The 24,860-nt window shown below is 42.3% G+C and overlaps 1 protein-coding gene across 6 annotated transcripts in view; it reads left to right on the forward strand.

Annotated features, from left to right (window-relative positions):
* The first annotated feature begins 1,580 nt into the window (after positions 1 to 1,580).
* The window catches only part of LOC121906230 (nuclear factor of activated T-cells, cytoplasmic 1-like), a 60,196-nt gene continuing 36,916 nt past the window's right edge, over positions 1,581 to 24,860 (forward strand). For 5 of the 6 annotated variants that reach the window (XM_042424972.1, XM_042424974.1, XM_042424973.1 and 2 more), the window contains exons 1-6: positions 1,581 to 2,183; positions 5,491 to 6,595; positions 8,534 to 8,693; positions 17,696 to 17,898; positions 21,069 to 21,241; positions 22,214 to 22,354. In XM_042424972.1, the coding sequence (XP_042280906.1) occupies positions 2,063 to 2,183; positions 5,491 to 6,595; positions 8,534 to 8,693; positions 17,696 to 17,898; positions 21,069 to 21,241; positions 22,214 to 22,354 (1,903 nt within the window). In that variant the 5' untranslated portion in view covers positions 1,581 to 2,062. The remainder of the gene's footprint in view (positions 2,184 to 5,490; positions 6,596 to 8,533; positions 8,694 to 17,695; positions 17,899 to 21,068; positions 21,242 to 22,213; positions 22,355 to 24,860) is intronic. The other variant, XM_042424971.1, reaches the window with a different exon arrangement.

Consider the following 24,860-nt stretch of genomic DNA (forward strand, 5'->3'; position numbering starts at 1 on the left):
AAGTATCATTATGACACATATCATTATAAATGAAAACCTAATTTATCAATGTAAGCTTGCAGTGTCCATTATTCTGCCCGCTGCTTTTGTGTTCCAATTAGGTAATCACTGCAGTGGCAGCCAAGGATGAGTGGCATTTATGCAATATGTTTATGCATATCGAAATTCTATAACAAGTGTCAGGCATATCTAACCATATTTTGTGAGTAACAACACCTCTATGTGTTTTTTTTTTTACCTCTCTGTGTTAGTTTATGACCCCAATATATAACAACGAAGTCATGTAATGGGAACTATTACTTTGATAAATGGTAATAGGAGTGCAATTAAAGAAATAAGCCAGACGTGAACCTCAGTATTTTCCTCAAACATAGGCAAAGCACAAGGCATTGTGCCCACATATTCATTGGGGACTGACTTGATACAAAGTAGTGGAAAGCAGAGATGAGGAACATGGTGTGTTTGTGCTGTCAGTGGTTCAGGATAGTTATTTTGGGCGAAGCTGTGAAACCGTATTTCCCTCAAACATGAGGAAAACACATTTGGAAGTGAAATTTGATAGCGTTAGAGTTTTGATTTCAATCATGGGGATAGGCTGAATGTTTGAATTATGTTAATGATCATATAATAACGCAATGCCAACATTAACATTATAGTCATATCAGTAGATGTACTGCAATATGATACTTTGTTGATCTTGTATGAGACACCATAGCCGCCTGCTCCAGAGGAAAGTCAGAGGTCAGGGCAGCTACTTAAAAACATGGGGAAAAGATATTGTGTGTATCCTCATTTTATATAGTACACCTGAATTATGGCAATTCTATATGCCTGGCAAACTAACAAAGATGCTAGTGGAATTATTTATCCAGTCTATTGGTAATGAGGACCATCTAGTGAGAAACAAAGTCAAAATAAGATGTAAATATATAAAAATCTGTTACAGAATTTAAACTCTCAACTTTTTAGCTAAAATGGACGAACAGACGTTGAAGAAAAATAGAAACTGGGACATCGACACTCCATGACAACTGTGCAAACTCCATCTACTGAGGAAGTCCATGTCATACAATCAAAAGCTGTAGAAAATCTACTAAATTGAGCTTGTGCTGATATTGTTTTCTCAAAAAATAATCTCATTATACAGCTAAATGAACCTTTTCTGACTCTTAATGCTACGAAAAAATGGCAACTGTAACATCTACAATCCATGACAACTAGGTGAACTTTTGCTGAGGATGATTGTGTGATAAGATCAAAAGCTCCAGAACAGCTACTAAATGGACTTTAATTGTGCTGAGATTGTTTGTCTCAAAAATATACCTTCATCATACAAAAATTTAAGCCACAAATCATCATACCAATGGATCACACCAACTTGTCCAAAAGTGTTCAATTAATTAATTCACTTTTACCCCTTTGGCAATTATTTCAATTAACTGAATGCAAAGATATAATGAATACATTATTTTAGTGAATAACTTCTTGGGGATGTTTGGCATACACACATATACGCACACACACGCACACACGCACATGCACGGCGCACACGCACACACAAACACACACACAAACACAAACACACACACACACACACACACACACAAACACACCTCCCACCTCCTCCGGTGGGATCCCAGGGTGGAAGACATCATACCGCGGTTCAGGAGGTTGCAGGAGCCGGCCGCGTCATCCCTGGATGGGCGGCGCACTGACGGAGGACGGAGGGTGTTTTCCAGCTTTAAAAGCACCGGAGCCGGCCCCTCTGACAAACCGCGCTGCGTCATCGACCTGGGGAGACTCTAGAAAACCTTCAGTGGGCTGAAGAAGGCTAAACTCACCTCAGCCACGGTCCCCTTAGCAGCGCTACCTGCGCCGCTCTCCAGATCCACTAGTACAGCATTTCTCCCCGTTTCACTTGGTGCGCATCGGTTTGGTTCAACTTCACTGCGAATTATGTTTTCATTTGGTGGTGTATGAAGTGAACTAGCTTTTGCAATTTTGTCATCGACGTTGCTTATTACAGCTTTACAGCCGGAGAAAGTTGCGCATCGCTTGTTGAATGCAGGATACCTTCTGTTTGAGCGTCAATTCCAAGTTCAGCTTTGGAGCAGCAGCCGGTAAGGAGCGGGCACTCCAGTTTCTCACCTCTCTCGCCGCCGAAATGAAGTCTGCAGAAGAAGGTAAAATACACTGCCTCAAGTATCATATATATATATATATATCATATATGGATTTGCTCTCTCTGCTGCACTCTTGATTTTAAAATGTTTTGATATCAAGTGTTGCAGTTAACGCAAATTGTCACGGATGATGTTAAGCGTTCAGTGAGTTGAAATGACTGTGAAAAAGAGCAGTTTTTGTGATTTCCTGCAATATAAACTGACATTATTAAAGATGAATGAATAAATAAATTCACCTGCAAATATCTGTAAAGAATTATTACAAGTTAGAACTATTGTTTTGAATGAAACATTTTTAATTATGCTTTGATGTGACATTTTTTTTGTCTAAAGATGTCACCAAATAAACGCTGGATACATTTTGGCTTGGTATTTGCACTGCATGAGGATCAAATTAGCACTTATTGTAGTGTGGTGAGTGGCATGCACTCATTTTACATCCACACCATTAGGTGTCTCCAGCTGTCTTTGCAGGTGCTTCACATCAGCTTGTGCAATGAATTTCAATGTTGAGGAGGTTTGACTGTTGCTGTTTCCTGTATTCACCTTCATAAGAGATTCACATCAACTTCAAATGCTTTTTTCTGATATAAGAAATCATTTTTTTTATCCTCTCAATGCTGAGGGAGGTCAGAGGTCAGGGGTCATCTAAAGAACAGCCTTTAGGAGTTGCTATGCTTTTTGTGCATTGCTGAAAGACACTTCAGCATGGATGATGCAGCCTGCATTTACAATTCAAAGAAAACTCTCTTTTTTTTGCCTCTCTGATTCAGCAGTAGTGGTAGCAAAATTTGATTTGGTCCATCAGAAGTCATTGATAGTCTGTCATGTCTTAATTCACAGAGTCTTCCAGTGCTGATGTCACTGCCTTTTTGTGGATTTTGGGAATTTCATTTTGTCTTTGAGGTTTCAGACGGACGGGTGTGGGTTGTATTATTATTCATTTCAGTCCCTCAGTCCTAAGTCTTATAATTGGTAACAGAAGTTTGTGTGTGTGTGTGTGTGTGTGTGTGTGTGTATGTGTGTGAGTGAGAGAGCTGTGATGTGTGTGTTTAGGGATGCCGGGTAGCTTGCTTGACAAGGAGACGTGCTTAACCACACACAGCCTCAGCAGTATGCCAAAGGCTGCTTTATTATCACACAAATACATAAACTCAGACACACACAGATAAATGCACACACACTATTGGTGTTTTGCCATAACCCATAGTCAGCCATGTGCAGTAAGTGGCCCCAGGGTTCTTAGTTCCAGAGGCTGCAGATGACTTCTGTGGGCGACCACCTATCTCTCCCTGAGGTCCCGTCAGTCTGAGCACAGCCTAGACCACAATCCTTGTGGATAAACCCATCCATTCTTTAGTCACGCTGGTTTGGTTGTGGGGAGAGAGTGTTTTGATCCTGATAGCATAATTGAGAAAAATTGTGGAGGACAGAAAAGAGCACACTATAATCTGTGTGATAGTCAGTGTTTTCAAATTAACTCTGCTTACACCGCATTTTGAATGCACTGCAAACAATTGTCAAAGCTTTGCCTTGACTGCAAGAATGAGTCATTTTATTTTTTTTGTTCATTTGAATCACCCCACAAATTATGATCTGGTATAATTTTGTTAGTTCAGCAGATGCGTGTGACCCGGAAAAGCCAAGTTTCAAGATCATACAGTACAGCAAGAGTGAAAGCCCCAGTGTGTTTGAGTGGGTGTTAGACGAAGTGAAATATGTTGCAGTGTAGTTCACTGATAAAGGGAAAGAAAAAAACCAAAAAAAAAAAACCAAAAAGACAACTGCATCTCTAAGCAAAATCAGTCAGGCCTGAAGTAAGGAGGTGTGTCACACAGGGTGGAGTGGGCAGGAGATTATCATCTGTTCAGCACTAGAAGAGGGTAAGCCAGAGAGAGAAAAGCATCAGAGGAGAGGGAGTTGAAGGCATACTTTATGCTGAAACTTGCTGTACAATCACAAAGACGGAGATGAGTTCCCAGCATGAAGAGCAAGAGTTTGATTTCAGCTATATGTTTGAGTACAGCCAAGATATCCATCAGCATCCTGAAAGAGGTGGGTACTGAAGGGCAGACTTTCTTTTCTATAATGTATGTACTGTGTAATGCACAGTATGAGGACACTGCAGTATTATGTGATCATGATGAAAATAACTTCAGAGTATGTTTCTGTTTAAAAAAAAAGGCTGTAAGACAGTCTGACATTTAGCATTCTGCTAGCCAAACAACAGATTTTTAAAAATCTGAATATTTTATGTGTTTGTTTCATAATGTTTAAAAGGAAGAGTAAATCTCTTTGATGAAGGAGAACAAAACGTTTTCAGATTCCACTCTGCATAGCTCATATATTATGCCATGTGACTGGCTACCTATGAAAAGCACACTTGGCTACATTGAACTTGTGGTATATTGAACTTGTCTGATGCACATCGCATAATCACCTCTGAAAATAGACTCTCATAAACTAATTTTAGACACCCTACCCACACATAATGCGGTGTGTGACAGATTCATCATTTCATGTGATGCAGAGCATTGTGGTGAACAAATATAGTGCACAGCATCAAGGGGAATGCCCTTCACTGGGTTTCAGGCTGAATGGTATTCATTCTGTGACCACTTTTACCCTCAATGACATTATCAATAAAAGACAGATATGAGTTTACAACTGTTGACACTGCAGCCAGCTGCCACAAGGCTCAACTGGAGAGGCATACCTGCAAGGCTATATGTGCTTTGTTTGTATGCCGTTGCACTTGTCTGTCTGTGATTTCCTCGTGTGCTTGCTTGTGTTTGTGTGTGTACTTTACCTCAGTGCATCTGTGTGTAACGCTGCAGTGAACTCTCTTTGACTTAATCACAAGCTCAGAGCGATGCGAGAGTGCTGTCAGTTTTCCACAGGGGAGGGCATAATTCACTCAGTGAGTGATGCAATCAATCAAATAAAGCATCCATCAGCGCTGCTGGAGGAATTCCTGTAGAGTACACATGACAGCAAGGAGCGCCAAATAGAGCCTCAGATGAACTGATCAAACAAACAGAGTGGCTGTGCAACTTACGACTACACAGCAACCACATACAGTAACTGCTTTGAGATGATTGCTAAGCTTCTCCAGATGTTTATAAAGAAAAGAGGCAGTCTGTCGCTGAAAGACATATTGGTAAGATTTGTGTAGGGGTATTGTTCTCAAATGTAATCAGAGTTAATTTCTGTCATAACACAATGGCTCTGAGCATTTTACTGTGGCATGTAGTTGGTTCACTACACTATGGTTCTATATTTTTAAAATATGCTTCTTTTTTTTCAGATGCATACAGCTACACACCAAATGTCAGCCTGTCCCTTCCACTGGGCATGGGAAACCCTTGTCTGGCCACCCAGTACCACACCTTACAGTCCAGTCCTATCATCTCAGTTTCTTCTTGCCACCAGACAGGCTATAGCCTCCAAAATGACAACCATGCAGCATCAGGCTATTACCTGCCCCACGGCCTGAGACCCAACGGGGCTCCAGCCTTAGAAAGCCCCCGTATTGAGATCACTGCCTACAGCCAGTATCCTGAAGATGAGGTAGAAGAGAGCAACAGTGAGGACCACATCATCAAACGAGGCGTGAACTCCATTGTGACGCTGACACTGCCCAATCAAGACGGCTACCGTGATCCCAGCTGCCTCAGCCCTGCGAGTAGCATTTCCTCACGCAGCTGTAACTCTGAAGCGTCCTCCTACGAGTCCAGCTTCTACAACTATGACAACTCCCCACAGAACTCCCCTTGGCAGTCGCCCTGCGTTTCTCCCCGAGGCTCTTCCTCACTCTTGTCCTGCCCACATGCCAGTGGCCCTGCAGCCTCCCCTCACCATTCGCCCTCCACCTCCCCTCAGATAGGAGCTGTTGCCGAAGAAGGCTGGCCAGCTCAACCTCGTGGCTCCAGGCCAAATTCCCCCTCCTGCAGCGGGGGCGGTGGAGGCAACGGCGGCGGAGGCGGCATGGGGAAGAGAAAGTACAGTTTCAATGGCGCCCCCTACCGTCAGACATCCTGCTCACCCAACCAGTCTCCCACCCCATCCCCACATGGCTCCCCCAGGGTTAGCGTCACAGATGAGAACTGGCTCGCCAATGCCAACCAGTACACCAACTCTGCCATTGTGGCCGCCATCAATGCTCTAACCACAGACGGAGTGGTAGATATGGGAGAGGGAATCCCAATCAAGACACGTAAGACCATGGTGGACCATTCACCCTCCATGAGCCTCAAGGTGGAACCTGGCGGTGAGGACCTGTGTGTCGAGGAGGAGCTCTGCCATGAGGACTATCCCTCCCGCCTAGCCCTCAAGAAGGAAAACTACTGTGGAGGGTTCCTGGATGTGCCCCAGCATCCGTACTCCTGGTCTAAACCCAAGCCTTACCTCAGGTAGGTGGAGCTGCTCTGGCTTCCTCTGTGTCAAAAGCTAAACTCAGTAGTACTGCACAAAAGTTAAATACACAAATCAGCGAGATGAAGCACTGAGACTTCAAAGATGCTTGAACCAGTAACTGTGAAAACAACTCTCCTCTAAGTTGCCTTGAGAAGACAATGTAGCATACATAGGTGTTTTTTTTAACATTCTGCCTTAGGATTACTTTTGCATTTTCCAGACAGTGCAAAGGAAAACCTTACCATTACTGCCTTTTCATTTCCACATTTAGTGTTGTTTATTTATTGCAAGGACAAGATTGTTTTAGGTTTTAATCTTCAAAGGCCATATCAAAAGGCAGAAATCCAAAAGTTGCATGCTCTTCACTTCCAAAAGAGTTCTCTTTGAAGATCAAAACTATTTCATAAATCATATTTTACAGGGAGGAGTTGCCCAGCATGAATGTGCCACTGTTGCTATAGCAACTCACACACAAACATATGAACACACAAAGACACACACACACATGCACGCACCCACACACATGCACTCAACTATATCATTGATTTTTTTACTTTAGAGCAAGGTAAGCTTTTTCAATTTCAGTTGTGTCCCTCATGGCATTTTTTTCCAAGTCAATAACACACTTTCCTGTCGGAAATCAAGTGTTTGATTAAGATAGTGAGCAACAGGAAGTAATGGTGACAGGCCTGGCTGAAGGGGAAGCAGTCTGTGGGTTAATCAGCCGGCTCACTGCTCTGGTCTGTCGCGCCATCAGCCCATCTCTTTCTGTGTAGCTAACGTGATGTCATGCACTGACTGGGCAGATAAAGCCCTGTGGGGGGAAATCTGTTCGTTTTGGGTCAACAAACAGCCCGCAAGTTCCACAAAGATGCCAGAGATTGGTTTCAGTTGAGCCACCCTTCAGGTCAGGGGTTCTGCGTTTACCAGGCATCCGGCATAGAGAAATATTGTCTTGCACATGTTTGTTTTGGTTTAGATATCTCCACATGTTCACATGGGAAGCTCTGACTCTCCATATCGAGAACAATGAAGTTAAGGGAGGCCAGCTGTAGCTCTGAGAAAGAGATATCATGCTCCAAGGCAGGGTGTGCTTCTGACCCCATTCCATTGTATAACTCTATTGTCTTTAATACTGGTGCTTTATAATTTTACAGTTATCTGTTTTGAGTGGATAATAATTGTATCAAAGGAAAGGCTGATTGCCAGTTTGTGTGGGATTTGTTTTTGTGCCCTAGAAATGTCTTTCCTCCCAATGTCACTTTCTTAACTCACATTGTCTGTTTCCACCTGTCACACCATAATACGAAACACACTAAACTCTAACCAGAGCACATCCGTGTCTCATTTATTTTTCATATAAAAAAGGGCCACTAATTATTACGCGGGCCCAAGGAATTACGCATGTCAGCGAATGACTTAAATTGATTAGATTATAGACCATGATGAAACGGAGAAGGATCAAGCCAGTTGGATTACACTAAAGTGTCCTAAATTAAGGTTTATTTAAAGCAAGTTCAGGACGTTTTGATTTATATTTCTTTGGCAGTGATGAAACCTTGGGAAAAAAATGTAACTTCACAGTTTCTAATTTGGCAAATCAAATGCAACTTCGGTTTTAAGAATAGAATAAAACAGATGAAACAAAGAAAAAAGAAAAAATTACAAAAAACAAAGAAAACATAGAAAGACAATCATTCTCCATGTGCCTGAATAGTTTTTGTTCCAAGCTAAGTGGAAATGTAAAAAACAGCACTTCCTGTTTTTCAGGAAAGAATAACCAGATACCAGGTGTTTAGCACAGAGTCTACATCTTTGGATTAGACACATGGATTGGATAATGCACTATTATATCAATCAGGGATAGAGTAAAAGCAGAAATTGTATGTATTGTTACTTTCAGTAATAACAACAAATGTGTAATGTTATTGCAGCCCGTCTCTGCCAGCTCTCGACTGGCAGCTTCCATCCTGTTCCGGACCGTACAGCCTACAGATTGAGTTGCAGCCAAAATCCCACCACAGGGCCCACTATGAGACTGAAGGCAGCCGAGGGGCAGTGAAGGCCTCGTCTGGAGGACACCCCATAGTACAGGTATGCCGTCAACACTGTGTTCAAACAGCATTTTTCCTTTAAGACTCACTGTCTTAAAGATCTGTTATTTAAGAGACATTGATATTTAAGAGACAAGGTTAACCTTGTGTGTTTAACTGTATGACAATTTGATGTCATTACAGCACAAGTGGTAACAAGCATATAAATGCACTTTTTCTGTCCAACAACAAGCCTCTGACTTGGACATTTGGCTCTTGCTGACTTTATGACAGCATGTAGTTACAGTGCAAAGTCAGAGCAGCCATGAAATTTCTTTCATTAGTCTAGACTCTGATGTTCTCTGGCATTTGTTTTTTTTTTCTTCTTTTTTTTTTTCATTTTAATCTTTGTCAAAGAAAATCCTAAAATCCTAGTGACTCTGAACTATGTGATGCTTTTCAAACTATGTATAAAATATCTAAAAGAAAATCTGATTGTTCATTCTTGAGAAATCATATCTAACTCATATCGAATATATCAAAAACAAAATCTGATCTGATTAGGGTGTGCATCAGAAAAATTTAAAACCATTTTAAAACGCAATTGATCTATTTTCAACTGAAATAAAAGTCCCTGTTTCATAAACATGATAATTCTAAACTTGTCAAGCAAGTTAATCAGATTTTAAAATCTCAAGAGATTTTCCTGTAACTTCTGGCAGCAGATCTGCAGTTTATACACACCGCAGTCTATATGCTTCTGCTTGTGCTTGTATGCTGTGTTACTAATGTTCTGAAGCTGGGAGTCAATCTACTGCTGCGAAAGGTCGCTCTGACCGGCAGCAGTGCATACTGACTCAATTAGTATAGAGCAGGACCATCGCCTCTCACTATTGTACTTGGCGAACACTAATAGAGCACACGTCAGTCTCACCAGCAGCTCAGCACAGAGCTCCTTTCTCTTCTACACTGTCATCACACTGTGCCGACATCTTGGTTTACTCAAGGTGGGGATCAAGCGGTGTGTGTTTGTCCTTAAGGTTGAGGGTCAATTTGCCTTTAAAGCAATCAATTCAAACTAAACTGTATTTGACCTAATAATTTTACAGGGGTATTTGTTGGTGATAGTTTTCTTACAAAGAGGATTTAAAGATTTTAGACGGCTATTTATCATGCAAAACAGCAGCCAAAGCAAACACTGAATCTGCAGAAAAAAGTTTTTGGACCAGTACAAGTTAAGGTTGGTGGTCTAGTCGCCTGAGCAACGTCTAACACTTATAGCATTTGACGCTGTTAGCGCCACAGCTGTTTTGTAAATAGATGTTGTCAGCACATCCTGGTCTGCTCAATGTCAAACGCACTTGACAGCTGTTGGCCAACGTGGTGTTATAAACAGGCCTGTCAACCCTCAGGTTTCCTCTGTAAATACAGGTAATTATTCCTCCTTCTTTACAAAGTTTTGTATATCAACATGTGGGTGAATCAACATTTCACCCTCGCACCCCCCTATGAGGCTCACCAGACTCAGCCTGCCATGGACAGCTGTGGCAGGTGAGACTGGTCTTGATTTAGTTTACGCCATTTTCTGACTCACTCTGGGGGCCAGAGTAAAAAGTCATGAGTAAGCTTCCTGTGTGTCTTTGCATACACAGTGTTGTCCAGATTTAGATTGATGACTTGGGTTGTTCAGCTCATACTACAAAGGCAACTTTGTGAGGATGTTTTCAAGTCTCTCTGTGCATGTCGAACAATTATCGGTAAGTAGTAGTCATTGAGAAAGTATGATGACAACTGCTTTACTGGCACATCCTCCCCCTACTCACATAGCTCACATTTTACTCTCACTTTTTTGCAAGGAGTGATTTATGCCTCTGATATTATGTGTGCAGTCAATTCGGATATCTTGAGGGTGTCATACCAGTGGAAACCACTGGAAGCATGGCAGTTGGCAGGAAGATAAATCTATGACGATTAGGCAATCATGTGTACATGCTAGAGGGTGCAATACAGAAGAAGAGAATGTACTGTATCTTCAGGGAGTTTTTGCATAGTTTGGAGTACAAAATCTGTCATACATATGACTGTCTTACTCTACATCACTCTTGTTGTCTTTGCTGTAGTATTGTGCGAAATAGTGTTGTTGTAATCTTGGAGGATAGGGCATGTTGTAGTCCCCAGTGCCCTGTGGTAATGAGTGGCAGGCACTGGATGGGCGAGGTGCAGTCAAGGAGAATGAGTCAATAATGACACAGGGGCACGGGTGTAGGAAGCAGCTAAGGAAGTGTCTGTGTGTGTATGTGTGTGTGTGTGTGTGTGTGTGTGTGTGTTTGTCCTTAAGACTGGAGTGAGTAGAGAGAAAGAGAGAGAAGGGGCAGAGGGAGTCACCAGGCAGCTGGGGCTTGGCTTGGCTGCCCCTGGAGATGCTCTGTATCCTGCTGATTAGGGCCTGGGTGGCCCGAGGTTCGCTAAGCATGGCAGTGATGTGAGGGGGGCGGTGGTGGATAGGAGTCAGAATCCCAGCGCCCATCGGACGCCACCTCCCCTTTCCACGCACCGGTGCCTCCTTCCCTCCCTGGGGGGCCTGAGGATGTCACTCCTTGTGAACTGTTCATCCTTCAACCATCTCCCAAACCCACACCAGCAGGCCTCCCTCTGTTGAAGCCCAGTCATCCACAGCTCTTATGTTTTTTTAGCTCATGGATGATCAGACACACACGCTATGAGTGATGGTGACGTGTGTTGGAAAGCAACACTGGATGAAAAAACAGCACGATGAAAAACATGAAGGGATACACTGTTTCTACAGCCTGCAGTGCCCTCCCAGAGAGATAGCAACTGACAGATAATCAAACCAAAATGCTCAGCTGCTCATTTACTGTTGTTGCCTTGTTATCCAATAACAAGCAGAGGTGTTTTTCTTGACATACACAAGAAAGTTTAGCATCTATAAAGTCTGACATCATCCTGTGCTGCTGCAGATCATCCACACCACATCCAACACTATCAGCCACACAGGATGGAGAGCTTGTCGAATGGGTGGGTGGGGAGAATGGAGTGTCTACTCTCCAGCCACACAACGATGATTATGGGTTACCTCGTCTCATTACCCCTCTGCTGCTCGCACCAGCTCTTGCGCTTTCCGTTCCAAATCTCAGTCATTTATTCTGGACTCGCACTCCGTCCATCCCTCCCCTCCTCCGCATCCGCAGCCTTTCAACCTTCTCTCCTACGATTGGTCCACTTTGTGACCCCTGCGGCTGCTTTTCCACTTTATTTACTGCAGCAGACCACAACGCCATTAAGGGGATCTAGGGTGCTCTACCGGCTCCTCTCACACTGTTCCAGACACTCCCCTCTCTCACCACAGCTATGCCAAATGTCTACAGGATGATTTTTGAAGCCATGCTCAGGAAAAACCAACAGCCGTGTGTACCTTCACTCAGAATACCTCCACGACATTGATTGATGGGCTTTTTCCAAACGACAACAGTTGGGAAAAAGTGGAATTATGCTCAATTATTTCCATTGAGAATATAGTGACCAAGGACGTGACCTGGCTCTGATCTAAAATGTGGGTCCAGTTGAAGATGTTGCAGAGGCTTTCAGGTTCACATTCAGTTATGAAACACTCAGACATCCGGCAGACCCTTAGTAACATCAGACAACAACACCTGTGGAGAATTAACCCTATTGCATAGCACGCAGCGCAGTCCTGCATATGGCTAGTTCGTATAGGATAATGACTGGCCTATAGGGCTTTCCCCCTCACACATACACACACTCTCTCACTCGCTCTCTCATTACGTTTAAAGCAGCAACAGACATGGTGTAATTTCAGCAGGATGTGGCCATCATCCCTATTAACGTGTGCGTGACTTAATACCCATCTCCCTTCCCCTGTAACCGTATGTAATACACATCAAATTTGCAGTATGTTTCCGCCACAGTGACATGAAAGACCTCGGCTAACATGTGTTCGATCCTCCGCATGTGCGGTTTCACCTTGGATCCGGTGCTCGCTTGCTGCTTAATGTCTCAAAGAAAACCCCTGATCTACTGGACCCTGTACTGTAGCTGCTAATTGCTCATTAAAATCTACTGCCGCCTCTTGTTTGATATTCAGAAAGCTTGGTGTACCCTGTAGTGCTTTTCAAGCTTAGTCAGGGTTATTATTCGTTGCCCTAAGGGGTATTTATGCCACTCTTAAATTGTGGTTCTCCATCTGCGGGCTTCCCTTACACTGGTATTGGGCTACCACTAATTACCAGTTAATAACAAGTGGAAAAAATGGAAGTAAATGTGCATCGTTTTTACTGGTCTGAGGTGATAACCAGACAGCCCACAGATTTATGAGGCAAGACACTGGTGGATTGCTGTGCTATTGGGGGGCACAGCAGTCATCGCTGCATCATCTTGCTCAAATTTTCTGTAGGTTAGGGATGGTATTTTTTATGGCAGACTGTGCTGGTAACAAAGTCATCCTTTTTATATGGAATGTAGACCCGCAGTGGTCTAGACATTGGCTAGCACTTGAAACGTTGCCCTCACTGACATGACACCGAAGTACTCAGTTCAACACAAACTTTGAAGGATATGGCTGTTTGGTTGCTTATAAAAAACGAGCAGCATTTGGAGCTTTGGAAAGGCAACACATTAAAGGATTGCATATGTTGCCGTATGCATTCAATATGAGGCACTGGAGACATTAGCGGGGCAGGAGGTTTGATGGAGTAATGTCTGGAAGGAGAGACAACTTGGATGAGTGTACATTTAATTGGGTACAGCAAAGGCTGGTTGTGTGACTGTCAGCACTTGACAGAGAGAGGAGCGTGATAATGGGAAAAAGCCTGAAACTGCTGGTGTATTTCTCCTCCCCTGCCTCAGTCTCTCCCCTCCTCTGCTGCTTCCAGTCGCTTTCTCCTCTCCCCAAATCTCTGCGCCACGTGGACTTCTACGAGTCATGACATTTCTCCAGGCAGTGATGAAATCACTGCAGAGGGATAGAAGTCAGCCCACTGCAGGTCTGTAGAGTGTATTCACACTCAGTTTCGAGCCAGGCCAGACACATCTAATTTACCAGCAAGTCATTATTAAACATTACATGTTCAAATCCTTTTTTTTAACCATTAAAGCCAGGTGCAAACAGCATTGAAAATGTCACTGTTACTAAAGAAATTGGGGGATAAAAGCATGAAAAAAAAATAAAAAACTCAGTTGAAGAAAACACACTCTATCATTATTTTATCACAAATGATTTTCATTGAGTGAAGCAAAAAAAAACTATTGAGGCTGTATCCCAAGAGCTGAAACTTTTCATACTGATGATATATCTGCTATGGCCGAGAGGCAACTGGGAGATGAATAGTAGAGAGTGGACGGGGTGCACCCCCTTTCCCTTTTTAGCTTGACACCCCTCCACATCATCACAAGTGACCCAGACAATACAGCTGCATACAATTACACAATTAATGCATCAGCTGCCATATTCACAATGTTTTAGTTGAGCCTCAGCTATCAGAAATGGCTCGTCCAACAGTGGCTTACAGTGGGAGGTGTAAATGGATCTAGCTGACACAGTGGCAGAAGTTGGCATACTGAAACAGCTGTAAATCAAGCCTTGATTCAAACTTGGTTTAGATTATCTCAAAATAAATACACAGTACGTGTGCCAGATAGGCTGCAGTTACAGCTAGAAAAGCTCATCTGGTCAAAATTAGCCCCAACCTCACATGCAGCATTAGACACAAATACAAAGCTGAGGTCACAGGTGTGTGTGAAGCGTCTGTCGTCAGCCCACACTTAAACTTTACGACATTATCTCGGCTTTTTTCCCCCCAGCTTATTCTCCCTTTGAGAATAAAATGAAGAAGTAAGTTTTGGGTTCTGCTTGTGGTGTGTATTTGAGTGAGCGTCACAGGAGTTTAGCAGGAGCTAAAGGGGGGGGGCCGTAGGGAGAGGGTCAGGGGAGCACATATGGTAAAGGAATCGGGGGAGGTCGCCCAGGGGGGACTAGACTGCCTTCCTTTGCTGCTGGGAAGACCAGCGTCACCAAGAGGACTACCTGACCTCATTAATCACTTCCTCTCCTCCATGAGGTCACTACAGCTTTGAGTGAAGATGCCACCGACATTGTGCGCTACCACAAGATGAGTGAAGGGATAAAGACCACCCCCCATCCCCTTTCTCCTGCCTCTCCTGGGCCTCCCTACAGCCACGTGGCGGCTGAGGTAATCGTTGGAGGTCACCAAGAAATCCAAAGAAGTCTACGGAGGCTAAAGTGACAGACGACACGGCTTTGTAGCGCGGCTGCCTGCGTTTTATTAAATCATAAGGAAACGTCATGCAATTTAACGCTCCGGTTTTTCAGATTTGTACCTCATGCTCCATCGTAGTGCTCTCACGAGTCAATACTACGCAAGTAACTGGTAGCATGTGCGGCTATGGATAATTACCTCTGGTGACACCATAAGTAAAATATAACAAGCAGAGCGGGGTCTGCCGATGAGATCACCACATAGATGAAGTGGTCCCTCGGGATGCCAAGACTTCAAGAAGCTCCTGACCTCGGCCTAACTCACTGATGACTTGCATGTGTGACTAGCTCACAGGTCAAGACAGCTGCTAGAGACACTATGTGGAGCTGAATAGAAAAATAGGACTTTTGGAACTGGAGATGAATGACAGCCTTAGCTTTACCACTCCCTATACACTCCCTTGATATCTGAATCAAAGAACAAAGCCAGATAACCACTGGTGTTTAGATTATTGAGACATATGGATATATACTCTACTCCAGTGACTAGTCATATCCTATTTTTACTCAACATAATTAATACTGAAAATTGTATGACTGGGAAGAACAAGAACACATCCACTGCCTTGTCCCAAATCCAATGACATTTCATCAAGAGCAGACCAAAGCAATTTAATTTTGATGTTTATTATCAACCCAGACAACTTTTAATACAGTATCCAGAGAAATTTGTCCTCAAACTAAAGACATTAGGTGTCCGTGACACCGTAGCTCTAATTTCCACAGACTTCCAATGACGTAGCTATGCAGTTCTCCACCAGCCCTCCTCTTCCTCACACCCCTATCCCTGACCGCCCTCACAAAGGTAATTATAAACCCATTAATCAGATTATGTCATAGGTTACATGTGGTCTGCATTTTGTCATGTGGCTCAGTCTTTTAGATAAACAACAGGGGTCTTTTATTCCATTCGACGGTACCACTGTTTTCACTTGGATGGAGCTCAAAGAAAATTGGTCTGAAGTGATGCGCTGGTGTGTGCTGGAGTAATTGACCAATTTGTGGGATTTTTCAGATGGCCAGGGCTTGGTGAGCCTTGGTCTTGAGTAAGTGATCCCTCGCAGTAAATGTCACATGTGGTCAAGTAGCCACCTGGGTGGATCCACGGAGGTCCAACACCACTTGACGAGAAGTTAGACCTCTCAGTTTTCGATGTACCAGATGGATTCTACGGTCTTCTGAAAGTTTGGAGAGATTTCTAAGCCCACATCAACATATGAGCATATGAGCACTTTGGACTGCAAAGAGCAAGCATATCTTGGGAGGTCTGTAGCATAAGACCTGGTTCCACAAGAAATCCACATTCGGTTGGCAAATTATTCTGGTCAGAAATCACTCACAAAGTATCAGTTGTCCTTTACCACACTTTGGAATTTTCAGCCCTGCCTGTGTTTTCATATTTTTGAGCCATTACACACTTGGTTAAACCATCAAATTATGTTACTTTAGACACGGTTAGAAGATGATCCAGGGATGCTGAATGTAAATTGGCAGTTACAGTTTATATTTGAAGTGCCATTGACCCCTAAGTCAACAGTACTTTTCAAACTATGCATGGCTATGGAGTTTTTCTTCCCCTTTTTTTAAAAGATTTATTAGTTGAGCAGTAGCAGTTAATGGAGGCCTGCTAGAGGAAGTGGTACTTGTTTGAAGTGGTGGTTCTGATACAGGAGTCTCTTTCATCACAGTGGGACACAGTCTCTGAGCTTTAATGGAAATCATAATGCATGTTCATAACTGCCCAAAGGCAAGTGGGCTGGATCTCGTCTGCATGCCAAGCTCCATTGAGTTTTTTGGTATTATTAACTTTTCTAACACATTTAGGTGTGAGATTTGCTGATTTTCACAAGTACTGTGTACCTGATAGCACTTTTTGCATAATATAATTGATGTAGTAACTGACTAATGTGGTAACAAGTTCTTTTTAAAAGCTTACTGTGCTGTATCTGCAGTCATGTGAAAGTAACATTTACCTTTGGAAGATAAATAATTTGAGAAACTAAACATTTATTCCACTTGTAATGTATGCTGATTAAAAAATAAGAATTTGGACAATATGCATTATGTATATATATTTGTTTAACACGTGTATGCCAACATTTTGATTTCTTTTATTAACGCTAATGATTTTAAAGTTTGCCAATGTCCAAATTTTGATTTCATACAACTCATATTTATGCACGAAATCAGTATTAGCCCAATTATCAGTTTTGTAAACTCAGCAATGGCCTTAAGGTGAGCGTCCTCCTATGAAGAAGATTTGAGATGGTATCCCCGGTTTCTTATTTTGTCTCTGTAAGGGTCACTTTGCACTGAGTCACTGTGGACTCCTTGCCTCTCTGCAGGCACTTTTTTTAATAGCAGCAGTGCGATTTTAATGAACAGTGAAGTGGGAAGCCAGCCTCTCCATCAGCCTCTGTGTCTCTGTACCCTAAAGATCACTACCCCAGACAAACTCAGAGACATCAAAAAACTTTTTTTCACCCTCCCCTAAAGGAATGCAGAATTAGCATCAAAAAAGAAAAGCAAAGACCACTGAAAAAGAGTCTCCAACCCAACCAAAAAACAAACAAAGAAAAGGGGCTTGTTTCACAGCGACCGTGCCATGTAAGAGCTATCATTAAAGGCCCCTTTAACTAACAGTAGCTGATGTGCATGCAATCTCTATTTCCTAAATGAGGGGTTGCCTGAGATGGGGGTCTTAAAACCTGATGTTGGCTCTCACCTGAGTCCCTTTGTTCTCCCACCAGCTTTATGGCTACATGGAAAGCGAGCCGCTCACCCTGCAGCTGTTCATAGGGACCGCAGACGACCGCCTCCTGCGACCACATGCCTTCTACCAGGTCCACCGCATCACCGGCAAAACCGTCTCCACCGCCAGCCATGAAGTCATGCAATCCAACACCAAACTTCTGGAGATCCCTCTGCTGCCTGAAAACAACATGAGAGCCATGTGAGTGCTCTCAGACCTCTACAAGTCCACTATCAATCTTTTTCTTTCCACATTTTTCTCTCTTAACCCCTACTTTCAAGTACACACACGAAACACACTTTTCTCTCTCTCTGCACCTTCCTCTTTGCTTAAGCTCTACAAATAGAATGTCTGATGATAGGCACTGTACAGCACACCGGTCTAAATAGGCCTTGAAAATTGATATCTTTACTTTCACCCCAAGAGGTGCATGATTTCTAAGAAATGAAATAAGTACTCTGTTCTTTGTGAAGGCAAAGAACAGAGTACTTATTTCATTTCTTAGCTACTTAATGTGGTTACCATATTACAGTAGCCAACAAAATCAAAATTGACATTAAAATGTGTGAAGACACAAATGTAATTATTATAATTGACATGCACACATATGTTCAGTAAAACCAAAAAAAAATAGGCCTTTGTCACAGCAGACATTTAACTTGTCATAGCAGAGAAGCACAGGTGTTACTAATAACATTAACGATGGCTCCATTATATTCAAGTACCCCAATAGGCCATGACAGTGTGACAGTGAGTCAGCATGCACAATAGGACCCTGAAACTCAGGCAGCTTAATCAAATTCAGCCATCATAAATTTTTTATTACACTTGTGTACTACTAATATTTTTATACAGTCTATGGTACTAGTACTGTCACACTTGAAAATATTGTCTATGAAAAGGCCTGTTTCTAAATGAATGACTGGGAGAGAGAGAAGAAAAAATGCTTGTAGAAAAAGTGTAAGTATGAGAAATTTGATAACTTCAAAATTTAGCTCATTGATAAACAGTCAACTGTCACAAGTAGATATTGTGTTTTGTTCCCATCCACTTCAGCAAACAAACAGCAGCATTGTTAGCCAACCCTTTTGTACTATGTATGTTAGCTAACGTTAGTGTTTACCACAAAACAAGCTAGCTAACAAGCTAATTTTAAATTAGGCAGTGCACTCATTATGAATATGGGAAGGTATGCTTAGTATCACATAAAGTGCCCTTCTAAATATAATATCGGTTTACCTTTAAAAACATTAGCTTCCGTTTGCTAGGCTACGGGAAAATCAACCTTAGCCCCTCTCATTCTCCCTCCAGATTTGCAGTAATCCAAGGGGCCGTGCTCTGCAGTGTGTCCACGCGGTAGCTCCTCTCCTGGGGCTCCATTCAGACTAGGCAGCAGTGAATTTATTGGATTGGGGCCCAGAACTCTGTGTTATGGATAAAACCACTGTATCTGAACATAGGTTACATAAGGCCGTTACCTCTTACTGCACCTCAAGTTTATTCTTCACTGTTTAAAATTTTCAAATAATGTTTTCGGAAGATAATCAACAATGACTTAATGCTTCTCCATTTGTTAGGTCATATTTTAATGTTTGTTTAAATTTAGGAGATTTTGAAGATATTTATGGGCCTCCTGACTGGAAAGTGGACTTCTTTGGTTAGGCATGGATAATTTTAACATTCGTACTGTCTTACAATATAATTTCCAGCAATACCACAATATCCTTCATATTGTATCATATTTAGGGGCGAACCTCACCCACTTGACTTAATGTGTCTCTGAGGATGAATATGATATTATTCAAGAGGAAGTTTCTTCACTCTTTTGTCGTCAGCATGCATGCTAAAGGAAGAGGAGTGAAAGTGCTTTATTTTCCTCCGACTATCTCAAAGGTCAAAGACGAAGTGAAGCCTTTAACTGTCTCTTTCCACTGAGCTGTTAAACAGTGTTGATAACATAGCATCCATCTCTGTGCTCTTGTGCCAGCAATCATTTGCTCAATGTGTGGGATGCAGGCATGCAGAGAACTGCAAACTTTCAGACAGTTTCAATCTGTCTTTCTTTCCTCTTTTCTATGAAAGTTCATCTCATGTATATAATATAATATAGGATAGCTTAATTTTAAGTAGTACATTCACTTCAACAACATATGTATATGTATATATAACATAAATACCTGTAATTTAATCAGCAAAGTAGACTTTTTTATCACTACCACTACTGTGAATGTGGCTCCTATGAATATGATCTAATCATTTGATTTAATCTAAACTTTTCTTTGCTGGAGATTTAAGTATCCCATGCTATAAGCCACAAAAGATTGCTCAAAATAATCCAAAATGTCCATCATCTTGTGTGTGTTTTAAAACAATGCACGACAGAACAATCATGCAAAGTTGATAAGGAGTGGGCAGTCAGGATTATTATTACGTGCTACATATTATAATGTGTTATTTTTTCTTATTTATTCAGATTGTGCAAACCAAAGTCAAGGGGAAAAATGGACTGGTATAAAACCTGACATTTACCATGTTCCAGGAACAGTGCCCAAAAAGCTACCATGTAAAATAATTTAAATGCCAAACCATATCCCCTTCATATTCCCCCACGTTTTACCAGCCACTCTAGTTTTATTTAAATTCATGAAAGGCCAGTGTGCAAATAAATTCCCTTTTTCCACTAAGAAAAGAGAAAGAAAATTCACCCCCATACCTCCCAAATTGTGAAATGAAATAAATAAAGACAGACAGCTCAGAAAAGGGTGTACTGCTACACGTGGAAATGATTAGCAGAGGTCTAAACCTAAATGTATCAAGTGTAAGGCTTGGGTGCTGTGAAGGGAGTGGACAGGCTTAGGGGAGTCAGATAGCAATAAAGTGACTGTGTACTGACTGCAGCCTATGGGACCTTGTGTGATGGTGGTGAGCCACGGTCTGTTCGGCCCTCAGGATTCCTCCAGAGAACTGCTAATTCTTGGACCACTCTTTAAAAGTGTGATGTGAAGTCATTAATATCCAACTCTGTCTTTGATGACATGTTGGATTAATAATGACATGGTCATGCTTCAGTGGACTTCCAGCGCATGATCTGTAACACCAGCCGGGACGTCACCGCTGGTCCTTATGCGGAGCAACTCTGCTTGATGTCTCGGTTTAAACAGCCAAAGAGTCAAGGTGTCAAATATGCTCCGATCTCATCTTTTCTCCATAATTTCTGTAGAAGTGTCCAATAAAAATTATCCTGTGTGATTATAGGTTGTAGCAGAGAAAAAGGAGTCTGCCTGGAAACCAAAAACACTAACCTTCACCTTCCTATATTGTACGTCTTCTCTGAAATATTGTATTAAAATTTGCCCATGTTTCTGTCTCAGAATTGATTGTGCAGGGATCCTGAAGCTGCGCAACTCAGACATTGAGCTTCGCAAAGGGGAAACAGACATCGGACGTAAAAACACACGTGTGAGGTTGGTGTTTCGGGTGCACATCAATCAGCCCAACGGCAGGACAGTATCCCTACAGGCTTCCTCCAATCCCATTGAATGTTGTAAGTCTCACACACAGAATTAAGCACACAAACTGGCATACTTTTCTCTTGGTTTTCCACTTAAGCAAAAGGTGGCATCTATTGTTGTAATCCAGTACACTGAGCTACTGTTTTATTACCTGCTGGAGCAAATGCAGTACCTCTGCACCCAATAAGCTTTATATGATCAAAGCAATTTGCCAAAGCAATACATGCATTGTACATAACACTGTACACACGTGTTATCTATCTCAACTCACATTTTATGACTGAATGCGCAAGTTATTGTGGTAAGACTAGCCTATTAGCACAGGTTCCACAAAGGTCATTTGCCAGGCCCCAGTTTTGGCATGGTTGAATGACTGCATTGAAAGAAACCTCTGTTTCTTTGTCCTTCATTTGTGTATATGGGTGTGATGTTATTTGCACTCAAAGAAGCCAATTAAAGTTAGATGGTGAGACAGAGTTGGCAATGTGGTTTATGGTCCAAAGCGGGTGTTAATCAGAGTTGATTCATCATTAAAGAGGTCTATTTAGTGTTTTCTTCGTTTTTGAGCTGTTCAAAGATTGTTCACAGGGATAATAGATGAAATGCATAGTTATGTGATAACAACTACATCTGGCTGCAAATCTCATCGCCCAATCCCAAAGGGTCAAAGGTGACTAGCTATCCACATTTATAGAAAGCAGAGACAGGTGGTTGGTTGTAGACCACTCGATGAAAAATAACGACTCAGGATCTGACCATAAAAATATTGTTTTGACCACTTTCCCTCCTTTTTTCTATGTCATTTAAAGAGCAGCTGTTGGATAAAAACCTCTTAGCTATGAAAGCATCATTATAAAGTTGATAAGCCTGTTTCCCTAACCAAGAGCTGCTGTTTTACTGGCTGTGTGCTGGGTTTGTGCTTCTTGGTGTGAATGGAGATCAGGCAGTGAGTTTATGTGGGCTCAGACACTGTATTGAAATGTGTGTGTGTTTTCCCTCAATAGCCCAGCGCTCAGCTCAGGAGCTTCCCTTGGTGGAGAAGCAGAGTGTGGACAGTTACCCTGCCAGCGGAGGCAAAATGATGCTCCTGAGCGGTCTCAATTTCCTCCCTGACTCCAAGGTGATGTTCGTGGAGAAGGCCCAGGGTAAGCTGCAGTCACCAGACCATGTTTACTGCCTCTCAATTTCCCCTCTTAATATCTCTTTCAAATGTCTCTCTCCCTCTCTCCCTGCGCCGCATTTCCTCAGTCTCTCCTCCCGTCAAAATAGAGCAGACCTTGCCAGGGAGCCACATGTGGTGTGCATTAAGCCACTATATTTTTAACCAAAGCGTATTTACATTTGCTGAAGTTTCCATTGCCTGTTCACTGGTGCTCGCCACAACTTAAGGAATGAATCACAAGCAGGGCATGTGCAACGTCTCTTTCTCTCACTTTCTCTCCCTTCCGTGCTGTCTCTCCCTCCCTGACTCCCTTGCTTTTGACATTAACCCTCTCGCTTACTTTCGCTAGCAGCCTCTTCCACCCCGTTCTACCGGATACTCACCCTGGCTGTCTGTCACTGACGCATGGTTTAGAGGCCATTCGTTTTTTGGGTTTTTTTGGCCAGATTTTTTTGCCATGCGTTTCCTCTTTGCGTAGGAGGGAGGAATGGTAAAAACACAACTGATCAAGTTTGCAAGTGAAAGATCATTTCCTGGATTGCATTCACTAAATCAAAGCACAGTGGTACTTCTGAAGTCTGTTGAAACACAATGCTGCTGCTAACAATGATAGAGAACAACAATTAAGAATATTTGATAATATCCAACAGTTGATTAATCATAAAGCTGTCATGGTTTTGGTCAGAAACCTCCTGCAGAACACAAAAATACACACCAGCCTCACACATCCTCTACACTCTTTCTCTCTATATGCCAAGGTCACTAAGAGGCTTTTAATTGTGGTAGTGGAATTAAAAAAAACAAATAAAACATATAATAATGATAATACAAGATTATCTTCTTTGCATACATGAATAAATATATGAATTAAGTTTTTATTAGTATGTCAGGCATAAAGCTACATTACAATATGCCCACCTACTTACTCGATGACCACCATGAAAAACTTTCACCATTAGATTGCCTGACCTTCTTTATCTATCACCGACAAAAACATTTACTACATAATACTGAAGTAATAGTTCACCTTGCCTTCTTTTCCAGACTTTTGAGACAACATTAGTTCATTGCCTGAATAACTAAAAAAATGCTTGATCCCTTCCAAATCAGTGCTTCAACACAGTTCACTCAAAGTTAAATATCAATAATGGGAGGGGAAAAGACACGCTTACATCATTGCTCAATCTCGCCAGCATTTATAAAATTATTTTTTTAAAATCACTTCAATAAGACAAAAACAAACTGAACCTCTTACTCCTCTCTACTCTCTTCCTACCCTACCTCTCCTCACCCTGTGAGAGTACTCTGAGGTACCTTAGGGGTTAAGGGTGAGGCAGGGATGGGGTGAGAGGAGGTGGATGAACTTGATAATATGGGGTCCCCCTCCTCCTGCCTTTACTTAGTCATGGAGGGGGATCCCCCAGAGAGGAAAGCCCATACATGCACAACACCTTCGTCTCTCCCCCCATGCTATTTGAGACTCATGACCCCTTGTAGGTTGTATTTCCCTTCTTTCACCCCCCCCCTCTCTCTTCCTCTGTCTACCTTGGGTACTCTGTTTCCTCTTATTCTCTCTTTTCACTCCCAACCGTCTGCTTCATCCTCATTTTCTTCTTACTTCTATCCTCGATACCCGTTAAAGACATTAGCCGGCGTGGAGCTCTGCGCTAGCGGGATCCCCACACTCGTGCCTGCCATCGACATTTCAGTGGTTTGTTTTCCGTCTCTGTGGTGTCCAGAAGGATAGAGAGAGAGATCGAAAGAGAGGTTGTCTGTCTACTACTTAGTCTGCTTTTATGTAAACTTTAATGACCCACCACTTCCAGGGTCTCCTAAGTCAGAAAGCCCATTACAGACAGACCCACACACTACTGCACACACGTGCACACAGGCACACACACACATCACTCACTAATGGCATTTATCTATGAGCAAGTATGAGTGTGGAAAAGTACTTATATCCCAAATATACTGCAAAATATTGTCTTTTGGCATTTTAATCAGAGAATCCTGCTGTTTCATGAAGGTTTTCAGACGCGAAATCTCACTGATTGTTGATTTAGAAGGACCAAAGTGGGATAAGGAAAAAAATAAACCAATAAAATTATAATTATATTACAGATTTATTCTATAACTTTGGTTTTATTTTCCTCTGGAAAAGTTCATGACTAAATGCACCCATGAAGTACGGAGCATCGCACCACAATAATTACTACTCGCAGACATGTGCTTACACACACAGTGGGACACACACACATGCGCATGTACAGCCGAGCTCTTTGTACAGCACAACACCAATCACTGCTTTTGCCACGGTGGTGACAGCCATTACTGTTGCTGCCATCAAGGGTCAGGACGGCTGCTCACTTTCCAAAATTGACTCCAATAAACACCTTCCAGAAAATTCCACAAATCCTAAGGAGCAACAGACGGTTTTTGAGTGTCCCAATCCAACTTGTGTGAATAATTATATACAGTGAAATCATCCA

This window comes from Thunnus maccoyii, chromosome 10, assembly GCF_910596095.1.
Source record: "Thunnus maccoyii chromosome 10, fThuMac1.1, whole genome shotgun sequence".
NCBI classification, from domain to species: domain Eukaryota; kingdom Metazoa; phylum Chordata; class Actinopteri; order Scombriformes; family Scombridae; genus Thunnus; species Thunnus maccoyii.